The 15,970-nt window shown below is 56.8% G+C and overlaps 1 protein-coding gene and 1 long non-coding RNA gene across 4 annotated transcripts; both read left to right on the top strand.

The window, feature by feature from the left end:
• The first annotated feature begins 78 nt into the window (after window positions 1-78).
• Window positions 79-6,293, top strand: LOC139180596 (uncharacterized). Of its 3 annotated transcripts, XR_011564830.1 has the most exons (6): window positions 88-480; window positions 576-883; window positions 963-1,053; window positions 1,750-1,889; window positions 4,618-5,028; window positions 6,014-6,293. It is a non-coding gene; the product is annotated as an uncharacterized lncRNA (long non-coding RNA). The 3 variants fall into 3 exon arrangements; XR_011564829.1 differs by having other exon boundaries at window positions 79-480; window positions 963-1,889; XR_011564831.1 differs by lacking the exon at window positions 963-1,053 and having other exon boundaries at window positions 90-480.
• Window positions 6,294-7,337: 1,044 nt separating this feature from the next.
• TALDO1 (transaldolase 1) lies at window positions 7,338-14,723 on the top strand. Its single transcript, XM_070783190.1, has 8 exons — window positions 7,338-7,496; window positions 10,685-10,808; window positions 11,976-12,083; window positions 12,238-12,369; window positions 13,558-13,733; window positions 13,844-14,041; window positions 14,194-14,339; window positions 14,524-14,723. Exons 1-8 carry the CDS (start codon window positions 7,400-7,402, stop codon window positions 14,554-14,556), a joined length of 1,014 nt encoding a protein of 337 aa, XP_070639291.1. The 5' UTR covers window positions 7,338-7,399; the 3' UTR covers window positions 14,557-14,723.
• The last annotated feature ends 1,247 nt before the right edge of the window (window positions 14,724-15,970 follow it).

Genomic DNA, 15,970 nt, shown 5'->3' with positions numbered 1-15,970 from the left:
GAGGTCAAGGCAGGGTTACGAAAGCTTTTGAGACAAAGGTTACAGGACATGTGGGCAGTTTACACAACTCAGATCCGCAGCACAGAGGGTGACTCTACAAGATTAAGAAGGAATGTTGGCTCCCAAGGAGGTTAATGCAGACTCACCCCACACCCAGAAGGGGGCGGGAGCTCAAAAGTGGAGAAAAGTTTCATCACTTCATTTTTCTTGTCATAAAATGTGAACTATATTTCATCACGGGGTTGGGAGAAACGTCTGGCGTTCCCTGAGACAGCACAGTGTCAGGGGCCAGGTGTGTGGACACCTCCCTCCTGGCCCGAGTTCTGCAGCTCCTGGAAGTGACCGTGGCCCCCGGAGCCCCAGCCCGGCCAGACCTCCTCCTCCTGCCCAGCCCAGCGCCTCGCCTCCGCTGCGTTGCATCAGCTGTTCTCAGCCCACGGGGACCTCAACTCTGCTGAAGCCCTGACTGAGGCCAAGGGGGTGAGTGCTTGCCAGAGCACAGCTGGGGTGGGGCCTCCTGCAGGCAAAAAGCCCCCTCCTTCCCCTAGAATTTCCCACTTTTCTCCCCTCCCCAGGGTGGGGCCCAGATGGGCAGAAGGCAGAGAGAGGCGCCCAGTGGACTCCACGCCCAGGGGCTGCCTGGCAGGCCACGCCCCATCGCTGTGCGACCTTCCACCCCAGGACACTTGTGTGCATGCATGCTAAGTCACTCAGGGTCTGACTCTCTTCAGCCGTATGGACTGTACCCCGCCTGGCCCCTCTGTGCCTGCTATTCTCCAGGCAAGAATACTGGAGTGGGTGTGTTGGTTGCTCAGTCGTGTCCAACTCTTTGTGACCTCATAGACTGTAGCCGCCAGGCTCCTCTGTCCATGGGATTCTCCAGGTAAGAACACTGGTATTCTTCTCCACGGGATCTTCCCGACGCAGGGGTCAAACCTGTCTCATGTTCTGTGTCTTGGCAGGCGGGTTCCTTACCACCAGCACCAGCTGGGGAGCCCCCTGGGACACTTACATCGGGAACCGGCAGACACCAAGCAGGTGTTGTTTGTGAGGGTTTGTATTTTGTTGTGTTTTGTTAACTGTCGACACTGAGTGACCACTACCCCTTAAAAACACAGTGCCAATGTTCTCAGAGCCTGCCCTGCACCACAGGCTTCCTGGGGCAGCCAGAAAACAGACTTCTCAGAAAGTTCCTGGAGGGAGAGGCTCCCCAGTGGTCCCGGGGTTAGGACTCCGCACCTCCAGTGCAGGGGCTTCAGGCTCCATTCCTGGTGGGGGGCTAGGGGCGAGCACTGCAAGTAGAGAGCCACACGCTCTGGAGCCCGCGTGGCACAACTGCAGAGAAGCCGGGGCGCCGCGGGGAAGAGCCCGCCAGCCCGACCAAGACTGATGCAGCCAAAACCAGATCAGTTAAGGAGAGAGAGAAGCTCCACCCAGAGCCGATGATGCTGGTCTTGCCTCACCCTGAAACCTCGGCTGTAAAACGCTCCCATCGCCCAGTCTCCTCGTCCCTTCTGAAACCCAGAAACCTGGGGGCCTGTCGGGCACAAAAGCCCTCTGTGTCCCTCACTTCCCGTTTGTCGAAAAAGGGTCTAGTCTCCCAGCCCCTTCCTGAGTCCCAAGAGCAGGGACAGGCAGCTACTAATCGCAGAGGTGAGGGAAGCAAGGGTAAACAAGAGAAGCAAAGACAATAGTTGAGAATAAAACAGCCCCAGCTGCTCCCACCGGATTCTCCGCACTGTCCTTCAGGAACCAAGGCACCGCCCGCCGGTGGACGGTGAGACTTCCAGACCACAGGATGGCAGACTCCAGAGCAACTGAAGCCGGATGCTGATGACAGACTCCTGAGACCCTGAAACCCTTCGCCTCAGACTGGGGCTCAAACTCACGTGAGCAGGACTCGGACCCAGAGTAAACCCATAGTCTCCCAACTAAGACTGCACATCTGGTCTTAGGACTTAATGAGGCTCATGTTCTCTGTGTCTCAGCACAGGGGGAATTCAGTGAGAAGCAATGTGTTAGGCAGGAAGTTGGTTTATTAACATAGGATGTGTGTAAAAGATGCAGTTGTGGCGGGCAGGGAGTTCTGTCCAAGGATTAAGCGGGCTACAATTCTGTAGTCAGAGAGAAGGGAAGAGGAGATGACTGTCCTGCGCAGGTAGACAGGACGCTTGCCTCACCAGCTCCTCCTTTGCATCTGGCAGGAGACTGACCTTGTGAGGTCAAAGTAGGGCTATCAGAGTGATTATTCAAGTCTGTAGAAGGGTGGTGACGTTGTTCTTTCACCTGACAGCCTGGATCACTGTTGTTCAGTCACTCAGTCGTGTCCGACTCTTTGTGACCCCGTGGACTGCAGCACACCAGGCTTCCCTGTCCTTCACTATCTCCCAGAGTTTGGTGAGACTCATGTCCATTGAGTCGGCGATGCCATCCAACCATCTCATACTCTGTCGCCCTCTTCTCCTGCCCTCAATCTTTCCCAGCATCAGGCTCTTTCCAATGAGTCAGCTCTTCGCATCAGGTGGCTAAAGTATTGGAGCTTCAGCTTCAGCCTCAGTCCTTCCAATGAATATTCAGGGTTGATTTCCTTTAGGACTGACTGATTTGATCTCCTGCAGTCCAAGGGACTCTCAAGAGTCTCCTCCAAGACTACTGTTTTAAAGCATCAATTCTTTGGCACTCAGTCTTCTTTATGGTTCAACTCTCACATCCATACATGACTACTGGAAAAACCCTGGCTTCGACTATATGGCCTTTTGCTGGCAAAGTGCTGTCTCTGCTTTTTAATATGCTGTCTAGGCTGGTCATAGCTTTTCTTCCAGGGAGCAGCGTCTTTGAATTCACGGTTACAGTCACTGTCTGCAGTGATTTTGGAGCCCAAGAAAATAAAAGTGTCATTGTTTCCATTTTTTCCCCATCTATTGGCCATGAAGGGATGGAACCGGATGCCATGTTCTTAGTTTTTTGAATGTTGAGTTTTAAGCCATCTTTTTTGCTCATCTCTTTCACTTTCATTCAGAGGCTCTTTAGCTCCTCTTTGCTTTCTGCCATTGTTGAGCTACCAACTTCCCTGGTAGCTCAACTGGTAAAGAATCTGCCTGCAGTTCGGAAGACCTGGGTTTGATCCTTGCCTGGGTTGGGAAGATCCCCTGGAGAGGGGGACAGCTACCCACTCCAGTATTCTGGCCTGGAGAATTCCATTGGTTCACAAGAAATGGGCAAGACTGAGCGACTCACTTTGCCCAGTGGCCACAGGACTGGAAAAAGTCAGTTTTCATTTCAATCTGAAAGAAGGGCAATGCCAAAGAATGCACAAACTACCACACAATTGCACTCATCTCACATGCTAGCAAAATAATGCTCGAAATTCTCCAAGCCAGGCTTCAACAGTACGTGAACCATGAACTTCCAGATGTTCAAGCTGGATTTAGAAAAGGCAGAGGAATCAGAGATCAAATTGCCAACATCCATTGGATCATTGAAAAAGCAAAAGAATTCCAGAAAAACATGTACTTCTGCTTTATTGATTACGCCAAAGCTTTTGACTGTGTAGATCACAACAAACTGGAAAATTTTTAAAGAGATGGGAATACCAGACCACCTGACCTGCCTCCCGAGAAATCTGTATGCAGGTCAAGAAGCAACAGTTAGAACCAGACATGGAACAACAGACTGGTTCCAAATTGGGAAAGGAGTACATCAAGGCTGTACACTGTCCCCCTGCTTATTTAACTTCTATGCAGAGTACATCATGCGAAATGCCAGGCTGGATGAAGCACAAGCTGGAGTCAAGATTGCAGGGAGAAATATCAAAACCTCAGATACACAGATGGCACCACCCTTATGGCAGAAAGTGAAGAGGAACTAAAGAGCCTCTTGATGAAAGTGAAAGAGGAGAGTGAAAAAGCTGGCTTAAAGCTCAACATTCAGAAAACTAAGATCATGGCATGCAGTTCCATCACTTCATGGCAAATAGATGGAGAAACAATGGAAACAGTGACAGACTTTATTTTCTTGGGCTCCAAAATCACTGCAGATGGTGACTGCAGCCATGAAGTTAAAAGACGCTTGCTCTTTGGAAGAAAAGCTATGACCAAAGCAGAGACATCACTTTGCCAACAAAGGTCCGTCTGGTCTAGTCAAAGTTATGGTTTTTCCAATAGTCATGTATGGATGTGAGAGTTGGACTATGTAAGGTATAGTTCGGGCTGAGGCAGAAAAGGAAAGACGACCTCAACAGAAGTAGGTTACTTTTATTCAGGCAAGGAGCAGCCTTGCCTGAATAAAAGGACAGTCGGCCTAAGGACCAGGCTGAGCGCAGAGAGGGATCAGGGAGGCTCCATATTTATAGGGAGGTTTGTGGAAGCGATAAGGGAAACGTTAATCAGGCGGGATGTTTTGGGTATTCTTTAGATGAGATGGCATTTGTAGTTGGGCAGGGGGTGATAAGTCTTCTGGGCAGGTGTAGGGGTTGGAAGGTTTCTGGACAGGGGCTGATAAGTCCCAGATGGATGCAACCGGCCTGGAGCCTCAGGGCGGGACCTAAAGTCTTGTTTTGTTTTCTCCGAAGTTAGATGATTCAGCGAGGGCCTTTGCGAGTGTTGTTTTCTTTTCTAGGTCCAAAGACTCCTCCAGACTATAAAGAAAGCTGAATGAGGAAGAACTGATGCTTTTGAACTATGGTGTTGGAGAAGACTCTTCAGAGTCCCTTGGACGGCAAGGAGTTCAAACCAGTCAGTCCTAAAGGAAATCAGTCCTGAATATTCACTGGAAGGACTGATGCTGAAGCTGAAACTCCAGTACTTTGGCCACCTGATGTGAAGAGCTGACTCACTGGAAAAGACTCTGATACTGGGAAAGATTGAAGGCAGGAGAAAGGGACAGAGTATGAGATGGTTGGATGGCATCACAGACTCAATGGACATGAGTTTGAGCAAGCTCCAGGAATTGGTGATGGACAGGGAAGCCTGGTGTGCTGTAGTCCATGGGGTCGCAAAGGGTGGGATACGACTGAGCAACTGAACTGAAGTGAGTGGCTCACTTTTATTTTTTTCATTTGCTTTCTGCCATTAGAGTGGTTTTGTCTGCGTATCTGAGGTTACCGATATTTCTCCCTGCAATCTTGATTCCAGCTTGTGCTTCATCCAGCCTGGCATTTCGCATGATGTACTCTGCATATAAGTTAGATAAGCAGGGTGACAAGATACAGTCTTGATGTACTCCTTTCCCAATTTTGAACCAGTCCGTTGTCCCATGTCCAGTTCTAACTGTTGCTTCTTGACCTGCATACAGGTTTCTCAGGAGGCAGGTGTGGTGGTCTGGTATTCCCATCTCTAAGAATTTTTCAGTTTGTTGTGATCCACACAGTCAAAGGCTTTAGTATAGCCAATGAAGCAGAAGCAGATGTTTTCCTGGAATTTCCTTGCTTTTTCTGTGATCCAACAGTCAGTGGGGAGGTTTTCCGTGTATAAAATGCAGACACGGGATGCACAGTGCAGGAGAGAGGAGGCCAAAGGGCAGAGAAAATTTTTTATGTTTATATTTTTCTTGTCTTCCCATAAAATGTGAATTTTATTTCATACTTCTAAACTTAGTACTACTTCGATAGGAGGGATTCCCAGATGTGGTTCCCAGGGTCGATGGCCTGTCCTGGGCTCTGGATCCACAGGAGAAAATGAAACCACAAGCCTGATTTCAGCCCCTCCCCAGCCTCCAGGCTCACCCAACCTAGGAGGGCTTGGAGCAGCTGCCAGGCCTGAGGGTGATGCTGTGCAGGGTACTGTGGAGGTCCTGGGCATGACGCCTCTATGTCCCCATTTCTTTTATTACAGGAAACAGCTTTCACCCAGCCTCTATGACCTTCCCTGAGTTTCAAGTAGATTTAAGCAGTTGTTCTTAGGGAAGGGAGGGGATGTGAGAACAGGGAGAAAAAACAGTCAAGGGCAGTCTTGGGGCAGGGTCCTGTTTTCCCTTCAGCAGACAGACATAACTATATCTTTGAGCTCTTCTGCAGACGCTGAAGCTTCTCCAAGTGGAGAAGTTAACTGTTAATGATGGCATGCTGCCCACAAGCATGGAGAGCCCAGATCAGCTGGACCTGAAGGTTGATGATGTTGACTCCTGCTTACCTCACGAAACTATTAGAAGAATGTCCTCAAGCTGATCACACCCTCTTTGGAAATTAATATAAAACTTGTCACTGTCTTCCCCAAGCTGGGACACATGGTCTTGAGGACAGGGGCCGCTGTGCGCCTCTTTGCCTGGCAAAGCAATAAAGCGATCCATCTCTTCTTGCTGCTGTGGTTTAGTTGCTAAATTTTCTCCAGCTCTTTGGCACCCCATGAACTGTAACCCACTAGTCTCCTCTGTCCATGCATTTTCCCAAGCAAAAATACTAGAGTAGGTTGCCATTTCCTTCTCCAGGGGAGCTTCTTGACCCAGGCATTGAACCTGTGTCTCTGGCTTGGCAGGTGGATTCTTTACCACTAAGCCCCCTGGGAAGCCCAATCCTTTTCTACTTCACCCAAAACTCTATGTCACCGAGATTGAATTCCACACCAGAGTGCAGAGAAGGTGAGATTTCGGTCTCAAGGACAGAATTGTACACTGGGTGCCCCTGGCTTCAGAACGGCCGGGGGGCGAGGGGCGGCGACCCAGACTCCCAGACCCAGGCCCGCATGCCCAGGGCCCCTTATGGCCTCCTGAGGCGGAGGCTCAGATGCAGAGTCTCAGGTGTCCAGGTCTCTCTGAGACTCCGCTTGACCGCGGCCTGAAGCCTCAGCCTTAACTCCTTGATGCTCGACGACCCTCACTCCAGTTGCCGCTGCAAACGAGAGGAGGGAATTGAGCCGGCGCGCCGTCGGGGACCACGCAGCCCTGGGTGTGCTTCACTCCGGGGGGAGCTCCGCCGCGGGGACGCATCAGTCCAGGGAACTAATCACTTCCACGCCCCGGAGGCGCCCCGCTGCAGGAGGTGCACGCTCCGGGAATCACGGCCCCCAGGGACGCGTCGTGGAGGCGGGAGCGCCTCTCGGGGGTGCATCGCTCCCTGCAAAACCATCCGGGGGCTGCATCACCAGAAGGATGTGCGCCCCTCCGGCATAACCACTTCTGGGGGCATACCGCCCGGGGGACTCAGCGCCCAGGGGACTCAGCGCTCCGGGGCGCCGCCCCGGGGCACCCCGCCCTGGATGAGTACAGCTCCTGAGGCGCGGCTCCGGGGGACTGGGGCCGCCCCGGGGGCGGGGCGAGGCTCCGGGGGGTGGGGCGCCGTCTCGGGGGCGGGGCCCCGCCTGTGCCGGCGCGCAGGCCCGCCCTCCCGCGCCGCGCCCGGATTGGCTGCGGCTGGGGGCGGGGCCCGCGGGGCATTGTGGGTCCCCCGCTCGCTCCGCCGCTCGCCATGTCGGGCTCCCCGGTGAAGCGGCAGAGGATGGAGAACGCGCTGGACCAGCTCAAGCAGTTCACCACCGTGGTGGCCGACACGGGCGACTTCCACGGTGAGGCCGCGCTGGCCCCCGAGCTCATGGGGCGGGCCGGGCAGCAGCGAGAGACTTCGGGCGCGCGGGGCGCCGGCCCGCCCGGCGGTGTGGGGAGGCGCGGGAGGGCCCGGGAGCGCGGACGCGCGGCTGAGGGGCGCAGGGGCGGCGGCGAAGCCCGGCCACCCGGCTTCCTGGGCCGGGAAGTCTGCCCCCCTCCTCCTTGGCGCCCCTCTCCCTCGCCCCCCGCCCCCGCTTCGGCCCTGCTGTTCCCCGCCCCACTTCTCGCTTGCTCTCGGCGCCCCGTGCTCGGCCCCTTCACCGTCGGCCGGGGCGTGGGTGCCTCAGGACCCGAATGCGCGGGGCCCAGCGCCCCCGTCCTCTGCGCTGCTGGAGCCCGCGGTGACCGCCAGTGGGTCAGAGGACGGTGTCCCAAGTACTTAGATTTGGACAGCGATTCCTGGTCCGCCGTGGAGATGCGAACCACTTGTGGTCACACGGGGCAGTTGCGTTGCGCGAATGTTGAGCAGGAACATGAGTTAGTTTTGGGCCCAGAAAGGCCGGACTCTGCGAATGACACCGCCTGCTTTTGAAACCCCGTGTTGCGCACACTTCCCACCCCTGCCCAGGGGACAGCTGCACGCTGGTGACCATGGCCGCGTGCGGGCCAGTTAGACGTTCACCGCCTGGGACCAAGGATCCCCGGAGGTACAGCCCCACTCACTGCAGGGAGGCAAGCAGAGCTTGCGCCAGGTATAGGTTTTCCTGGCTTGATTCGCCTTCCTGGGAGGGAACTGGGGGGCTTGGCCTTCCCATCCTCTGCAGCGGAAACCCAGACTAGGTGAACCTCCATTCACATCCTCTGTGAACCATGAAGGTTGTCAGAGAAATCGTGAAATGTTCCGTGCTGGGAGTGCTCCAGGGCACACGGTAGGGAAGGGACTTCCTCGTTTCTGCTTTCTCATGGTGACTTGAGAAACAGGCTTTATTTCCTCTTTGGTAAGAATAAGACTCTATCTCACAGAGCTGAGGAAAATGAGTAAGCATATTTGGCTGCTTAAACATAAACGCTGGAGATGGTGATGGGCTTGAGTCCAACCTGTACATTAAACCAGCTGACAGAAGGTTCCCTCCTGGTCAGAGCTGGGGGCCCTGGGCAATTCCAGCTCCAGCTGACCTGCGAGGCCACCGGCTTCTTCCCACCCGTCCCTCCCTGGTCCAGGCCTCTGGCAGTGACCTCATCAGGACAGAGAGTCTGGGAAAGTGGCTGCACGTCTTTCTGCTCCTTTTTGATTCTAATTTTATTTATTTTTGGCTGCACTGCTCTGCACGGGCTTTTCTCTAGTTGCGGCACGCAGGGGCTGAGCTCCCGCTGCAGTGGAGGGCCTCTCAGTGTGGTGGTCTCTCTTGTGGAGCACGGGGTCTCGGGCTCGGGCTTGGTACTTACGGCTCGAGGCTCAGTAGCTGTGGCGCACCAGGACTAGTTGCCCCAGGGCGTGTGGGGTCATCCAGGCCCAGGGACCCAACCCACGTCCCCCGCAAGGGCAGGCAGACTCTTACCCACTGCACCACCGGGAAGTCCTGGTTTGCTCCTTCTTCGTGTGGAGTGTCTCCCATCTTTGCTGAGTCTGTGCTGGTTTCCTGTTGGTTTCACTGGGCAGCAGCTGCAGGCTGGCTGGTCTTCAGGTCAATTACCCGTGGCCTCTGTCAGTGTCGGCCCAGTGTGTCCAGAGGCCTCTTGGGGAATGCTTGCTCTATGTTCTCCTCTTTGGAAACATTGAAACCCAAGTGCTGACATTGAAGATTGCTAAGTGAGTGTTAGTGACTTTATTTAAAAATACATTTATTGGTGATGTGTACAGTATGTTATATGTGATGTGATCACATATATGGTGATATGTACAGATGTGTGTTGGTGGCTCAGTTTTGTCCATCTCTTTGTGACCCCATGGACTGTAGCCCACCAAGCTCCTCTATGGAATATTGGAGTGGGTAGCCATTCCCTTCTCCAGGGGATCTTCCCAACCCAGGTATCTAACCTGGGTCTCCTGCATTGTAGACAGATTCTTTACCAACTGAGCTACCAGAGAAGCCCATATATATCTAAATCTTACATAGTTGTAATTTCAGTTTTACAGTCACTTTGTGAACTGAAGGGTTTTGCCTTTGGGGCATCATAAGCCTCTTTGAAAATAAGTCAAAGCTGTGGCTGCTCTTCCCGCTCCATGCCCCATGCCAGGTTTTGTATTCTGTTAAGGGTTCCTGGAGCCTGAAGCCCATCTGTTGACCCCAGATTTTGTTTTTAATTTTGTTAAAAGTCAGCTTTATCAAGGTACTATCTTCAGCGCATTACACTGGGTTTCACACATTTGTGTAAGCTCCACTCCAGAGCGTGCTTTCTTAACTTGTTGTTTTGAAATAACTAACAGACTCCAGGAAGTTGCAGAATTCGCCCATCGGGTCCCACGAATCCTTTTGCCATCACCTCCCCGGGTGTTCTGTGTGGCCGTGGTGTGATATCAGGATAGGGGCCTTGGTGCCAACACGGCGCTGTGAACAGGCTGCAGACCGGCCCTGTGTTCCCTGATTTCCAGCTGCACAGAGGAGGGGTCGTCCTCTGTGGCGGGTTCTTAGGGCCACCAGGACGGGCAGGATACAGCTGTTCCCGGCCCCTGAGAGCCACCCCCTTCCCTGTTTTCCATCTCTGTGGTTTTGTCATCAGAAGATACTTTGAAAATGCTAGCTTGCCAAATCAACTTACTGAACTGGCTAATCCTGGAAGCTGAGTTTTGATGAACTTGAGCTCAGCACTGCCCTGTGACAGCCAGGGCCTCAAGACTCCTTGGAATTCCCGCGTGGTTATCAGGAAGGAACAAGTGTGTTAAAAGAATAGTTTGAAGGCCCGTGTCCAGCCCCTCCGCGGCTGACCTGGGCGCCAGCACCTGCAGACGCCGTTGGTCTCCTCCTGGCTACCTCCCTCCTTGCTCCTTGGTGCTGGGCAGCTCTCGGCTCTTGGCACGGCTGCTCGCTGGCTTAGCCTCCAGGTTTCCTCCCTGTGCTCAGCTGCCTCCTGGCCAGCCTTCCTGCATGAAGTGTGGCCGCACCCTACTTGGCTCTGTCCCTGTGTTTAGGGCTTTCAGGGGTCATCTCAGGTTTCTGGGTGGAAGCGGGCACTCCACTGACCCCTGTTTCCTACAATTACTTCCCAGCCATCGACGAGTACAAGCCCCAGGATGCCACCACCAACCCGTCCCTGATCCTGGCTGCGGCACAGATGCCAACCTACCAGGAGCTGGTGGAGGAGGCCATTGCTTACGGCAGGAAGCTGGGCGGGTGAGTGTGGGGCCGTGGGTGCTGGCCGGGTCTGCTTGCTTCCCTCCCGAGGCCAGTTCGCCAGTGTTTTAGGCTCCGGGAAGGAACGCTGTCTGCTTTCTTGCGGGCATCACCCATTGGGAGTAGACAGTTCACTGAGTTTTGGTGGCAGGAGCGTGTGGATGGCACCCGAGTCCTTCCCCCGCTGTAGTCTGTGTCCTCAGCCCTGGCGGCCGTGCAGCTGCTTCCTGGCATCTTGTTCCTTCTGATAGTCTCGTTGGAGTGAGAGTCACTGTCTCAGGGAGCAGTTCGTTCTGATGCGTTCACCTATACAGTGGTGCAGCCACAGTCCAGTCCGAGAATGTTCTCGCCTCCTAGAACGTTCTCTCGTGCCTCCGCCTGCGACCACAGACTGGTTCTTCTCTCCATAGACTCGCCTTTGCTGGATATCATTTTAAATGTTCATCTGGGTGGTACTGCTCAGCTGAGAGTGGGCTCGCAGGAAACTGGCCCCTGGCAGGAGCTGTGCTGGGCTGGCCTGTCCCTCTCTGGCGCCCCATGTGCTGAGGTCAGCCGTGTGCAGGGGTGGCAGTCATGCCCTGGGCCTGCCCTGCCCCCCGCCGTGCACCCCGTGCTGCGGCTCCCCTCCCTTCTCGATGCTCCTGGAATTGGTGACGAGGCAGTGCCCTTAGTGATCAGCAGACTGGCCCTGCTCTCAGGCCGGAGATCTTTCCGGTCCATCTTGGAGCCGCACTGTGCCCCTTATTCATCTGCCCAGGTAGCTTCAGAGAGGGTGGGAAGAGTGTTTTGTTCAAGCCCCCAAAGATGGCAGGGCTCAGCTTGAAGGATGGAGACACTGGGGATGAGGCGGCCGTGGCCGCGCCCGTGTGAGCACCTCAGTGCCCGAACCGGCCGCGCCACTGGGGAGAGAGCGGTGTGCTCGAGCCCAGCCCCTGGTCGGGGAGCTGAGGGGTCCCACGAGCTGTGTGCTGTTGCTGAAATCTAAAAAGAAAAAAAAATGTGTAAGGTGGTAAGTTTTCTGCTGTGTGTTTTATCACCACTTTGAAAGGTTTTTAAGAAAAACAGACGGTGGGAAAAGAATTTGGGAAGCAGGTAACAATTTTTGCAGAATCCTGTACATTTAAAAGAAAGAAGCTTCTAACCTAATTTTTTCCCTTGGAATTTCAGGTCACAAGAGGAACAGATTACAAATGCTATTGATAAACTTTTTGTGTTGTTTGGGGCAGAAATACTGAAGAAAATTCCAGGCCGCGTATCCACGGAAGTGGACGCCAGGTAAGGCCTCAGGGCCAATGAGTGGGGGGTCGAGAGCAGCAGCCGCTGTCGTTCGCGGCTCCCCACGCAGCGCCACACGCTGCTGTGGGCGCCTGGCCTCCGCTTGCGTCTGCCCCACTCAGCCGCTGCAAGCCAGGCGCCCTGTGCCCTGCAGGCTCTCCTTTGATAAGGATGCGATGGTGGCCCGCGCCCGGCGCCTCATTGAGCTGTACAAGGAGGCTGGGATCAGCAAGGAGCGGATCCTGATAAAGCTCTCGTCCACCTGGGAAGGAATTCAGGCCGGAAAGTAAGTGTCCCCGTGAGCGCGGAGCTGCTGGGGCCTCTGCCCATCCCGGGTAGGCCCCTCGGGCAGTGGGCCTGCGCGGTGCCGCCGGCAGAGGTGTCGTCTGCCAAGGACAGAGTGGGAGTCGGCTCCCCCCAAGCACCCTGGGCGCGGAGGGGGCAGGCGGGCGTGGACAGGACGCTGCCCTGGTGCCCAGGCTCGGCTGTCCTTGGAGCGCCTGGCCACCCCCACGGGTCCCTGTATTGTTACGCCACGCACCTTCTGCCTCTGAATGCTCCCGAGGGACAGGGCTGTGCCGCACATGGCCTTCGTGTGTGGCTTCCCTTGCTTGGCTCCCGTTCCAGGCTCATGCGCGCCACGCCTGGGTCCCCCTTAAGGAGGTCTCCCTGTGTGTGCACATCTTCCCGGGGCACGTGGCTGCCCGTGTCGGATCACGCTGAGCGTGTGCTTGGGGTGGTCTCCTGTGGGCACACACCAGCGGTGGAGTTACTGGCCCAGTGCTCATGGCGTTGGCCACCAAGGCGGCCCTGTGCCCCCAGGGCTGTGCTTCTTGACCGCTTCCCTGTGGCCCGGCAGCGGGGCACCTCTGAAACCATCCACTGGGACAGGAACTCAGCTGGCAGGTGGTAGAGCGTGGCCAGGACCCCCTTCTCATGGTCGGCCCTGACGTGTCATCTGGGGGACGGGCTTTCTGCAGGCTGACCCAGAGGGCAGGTGGGGGCCGTGGGGCCAGTGAGGCTGTGGGATTGAGGCAGGACGGTGCTGTGGTTGGAGCTGACTCCATGATCTCCAGCCCGAAGGTCCCTTTTTTTTGGCTGTGCTGGGTCTTCACGGCTGCCTGGCTTTTCTCCAGGTGGGAGGGTGGGGGCTCCTCATTGCGGCGGCTCCTCTTGTTGTGGCGCACAAGCTCTGGGGCTCCGGGCCTGTGGGATCTTCCCGGACCAGGGACTGAGCCTGTGTCTCCTGCACTGGCCCAGCGCAGAGGTTCTGTGACGAGGCGAGGACTGTCTGCAGCTCTCGGGGGCCTCTCACCTTGGTCCCTGTTCTGAAATGTGGGTTTGATGAGGTCTGGTTGCCCACAAGCCGCTGGCCTGAGCTCGCCCTGGTGAACCTTCCACAGTTACTCACGAGGGTGGAGCGACCCACCCCTGCCTTTCGGGGCTGACGCGTGCGCTCTTCCCGTCCCCGCAGGGAGCTGGAGGAGCAGCACGGCATCCGGTGCAACATGACCCTGCTCTTCTCCTTCGCCCAGGCCGTGGCCTGTGCCGAGGCTGGCGTGACGCTCATCTCGCCCTTCGTGGGCCGCATCCTTGACTGGCATGTGGCCAACACAGACAAGAAGTCCTACGAACCCCAGGAGGACCCCGGTCAGTGGCCGCCCGGGCCGGGGCAGAGGGGTGCTGTGTTGCGTGCTCCCAGGGGGCCCCAGGACGGAGGGTTGGGCGGCACGGATGGCAGCTCTGGTGTGTCCCCCCAGGAGTGAAGAGCGTCACCAAGATCTACAACTATTACAAGAAGTTCGGCTACAAGACCATCGTCATGGGTGCCTCCTTCCGCAACACGGGCGAGATCAAGGCCCTGGCTGGCTGTGACTTCCTCACCATCTCGCCCCAGCTCCTGGGGGAGCTGCTCAAGGACCACAGCAAGCTGACGCCTATGCTCTCGGCCAAAGCAGGTAAGACCATCCCCTCCCGCCTCCCACCGCCTCGGGCTCCACAGGCACCAATGCCTTGGTCCCTTGAGGCTGTGGAACCTGGAGCCTCGGGGTGGGCTGCCTCCATCCCTGGGCGAGGCTCTGAGCCCATGGCCCGGGCATCTGCTCCGCAGCCCAGGCCAGTGACCTGGAGAAGATCCAGCTGGACGAGAAGGCCTTCCGCTGGCTGCACAACGAGGACCGCATGGCTGTGGAGAAGCTCTCTGACGGGATCCGCAGGTTCGCCGCGGACGCGGTGAAGCTGGAGCGGATGCTGAGAGTGAGCGCCGGGGCCACGGTTGGGACGTGGGCAGGAGGGGTCATGGGCGGGTAGGAGGGGCCCGGGGGCGGGGCCGGAGCCCGGGGGCGGGGCCGCCGTCGGGAGGGCCCAGGGCCGCCGGCCTGGCCAAGGGCGGGGTCGGGGCAGCCTGGTGGGCGCACGAGCTCACACCATTCGTTTCCAGGAACGAATGTTCAGCGCAGAGAATGGAAAATAGTGCGGCACCCGAGGCTGGACCACGGATCTGTGCGTCTCTGAATTGGGGCCTAATTGCACATGCTTTGTGATGAATCTTGGATTTTTTTTACTAATTGGAGCGGGGACGAATCATAGATTTCTGATTTATGTAAAAATCTGCTCAGCGCATTAAAGCCCTCACTTTTGCTTCCTGTCTCCTTCCCGGGGCCTGATGAAGGCGGGATTAGGCCGGCAGCCCCATGGGGACCCCCAGTCAGTGGTGACAGCCCCTCGCCTGCTGCTGGGCAGTGACCCAAGAGCTTTGACTCTGAAGGCGGGGACCCCCAGGCTTCTAGGCTGTGCCTGCGGAGCTGGGCAGGGGTGTGCTGCCCTGGCGGAGAGGCCTGCTGTGGGGACACGCGGCTCCCCTGCCTCGGCCACGCTGCCCAGACTTTGCTCTGGCCCAGGTTCCTTTGGGGTTGGTGGTGCCATCTTGTGGGGACAGCACAACGTGTACGGGCCTCAGCTTCCACACTCACACCGGGCACAGGTGTGAGCACAGGTGTGAGCACAGGCGAGCAGCGTGTGCGGACCTTTGCTGCTCCATTTGGGCTTTGCGGTGGGTGTGCTGCACTGAGGGCTTGGCGGTGGGTGGTGACAGGGGTCCACAGGGGAGCCCCTTTCTCTCCCTGCGACCAGCCTGAGTTCCTGAAACAGTGAAGGGGGGTCGGCGGGGGCGGGAGGGCAGGGTCTGGGGGGGATGGCCTGGGAGCAGGACGGGGTGGCTGGGTGTCCGGGTCTGCACCAGGGGAGCCAGATGTTGGGACGGGCCTGCGGGACACACCTCAGGTCTGGATGTACCCACTCCTCTCCCGAGGGGCCCTGCCAGGCCGGGCTTCTTCCCCATAGCTCCCTGCAGGGGAGCGGTGCCCCTGGGAGTGTGGCTGTGGAGCTGCCTCTGGCTGCCCTCCCGAGAAGCAGGAGCAGTGCTGGGTGGACAGGGCTCAGGGCAGGCGCCACACGGGCCACGCTGCCAGTGTGCTGACGGGTTGGGGCTTCCCCAGCCCCCCGCAAGCTGCCTCGCCAGCTTGGGTCAGAGGGCCGCGGCTTTCTGCAAGCCCCCAGCAACACCCCAGACTCCCTGCACTGAGCTGGTGAACAGGCTGTGCCCTAGGAGGTGGAAGTCGCTTGCCATGCCGCCTGGCCCGGGGCCTCGGTGCAGACAGCGGATACAGCTGACACGTGAAGACCCCCTGCAGCCAGGCCGTGGGACACACTGGCCCCCCGGGCTGGCCCCACGCCCTCCCACAAACGGCCAGTCCATTGTGAATCTCCTGGACGTCTCATCGGGTGTCCTTCACTGGGCACGACGTGAAAACTATCCACTAATAAGAACGCTCCTTTGATGGAAGCTACGACTCATGGAAAAAACCACCCAGACGCCCACACGCCGT

This window comes from Bos indicus, chromosome 29 (genome assembly GCF_029378745.1).
Source record: "Bos indicus isolate NIAB-ARS_2022 breed Sahiwal x Tharparkar chromosome 29, NIAB-ARS_B.indTharparkar_mat_pri_1.0, whole genome shotgun sequence".
Lineage (NCBI taxonomy): Eukaryota > Metazoa > Chordata > Mammalia > Artiodactyla > Bovidae > Bos > Bos indicus.
Note: the sequence above shows the minus strand (reverse complement) of the source record. Positions and strands in the feature narration are given on the sequence as shown.

Excerpts from the sequence above, each read along its gene's own strand:
- TALDO1 (XM_070783190.1), top strand. The coding sequence starts at position 7,400 with ATGTCGGGCTCCCCGGTGAAGCGGCAGAGGATGGAGAACGCGCTGGAC. Across the intron at positions 12,370-13,557 it reads GAAGGAATTCAGGCCGGAAA|GGAGCTGGAGGAGCAGCACG; the intron begins GTAAGTGTCCCC and ends CCGTCCCCGCAG. Across the intron at positions 13,734-13,843 it reads CGAACCCCAGGAGGACCCCG|GAGTGAAGAGCGTCACCAAG; the intron begins GTCAGTGGCCGC and ends GTGTCCCCCCAG.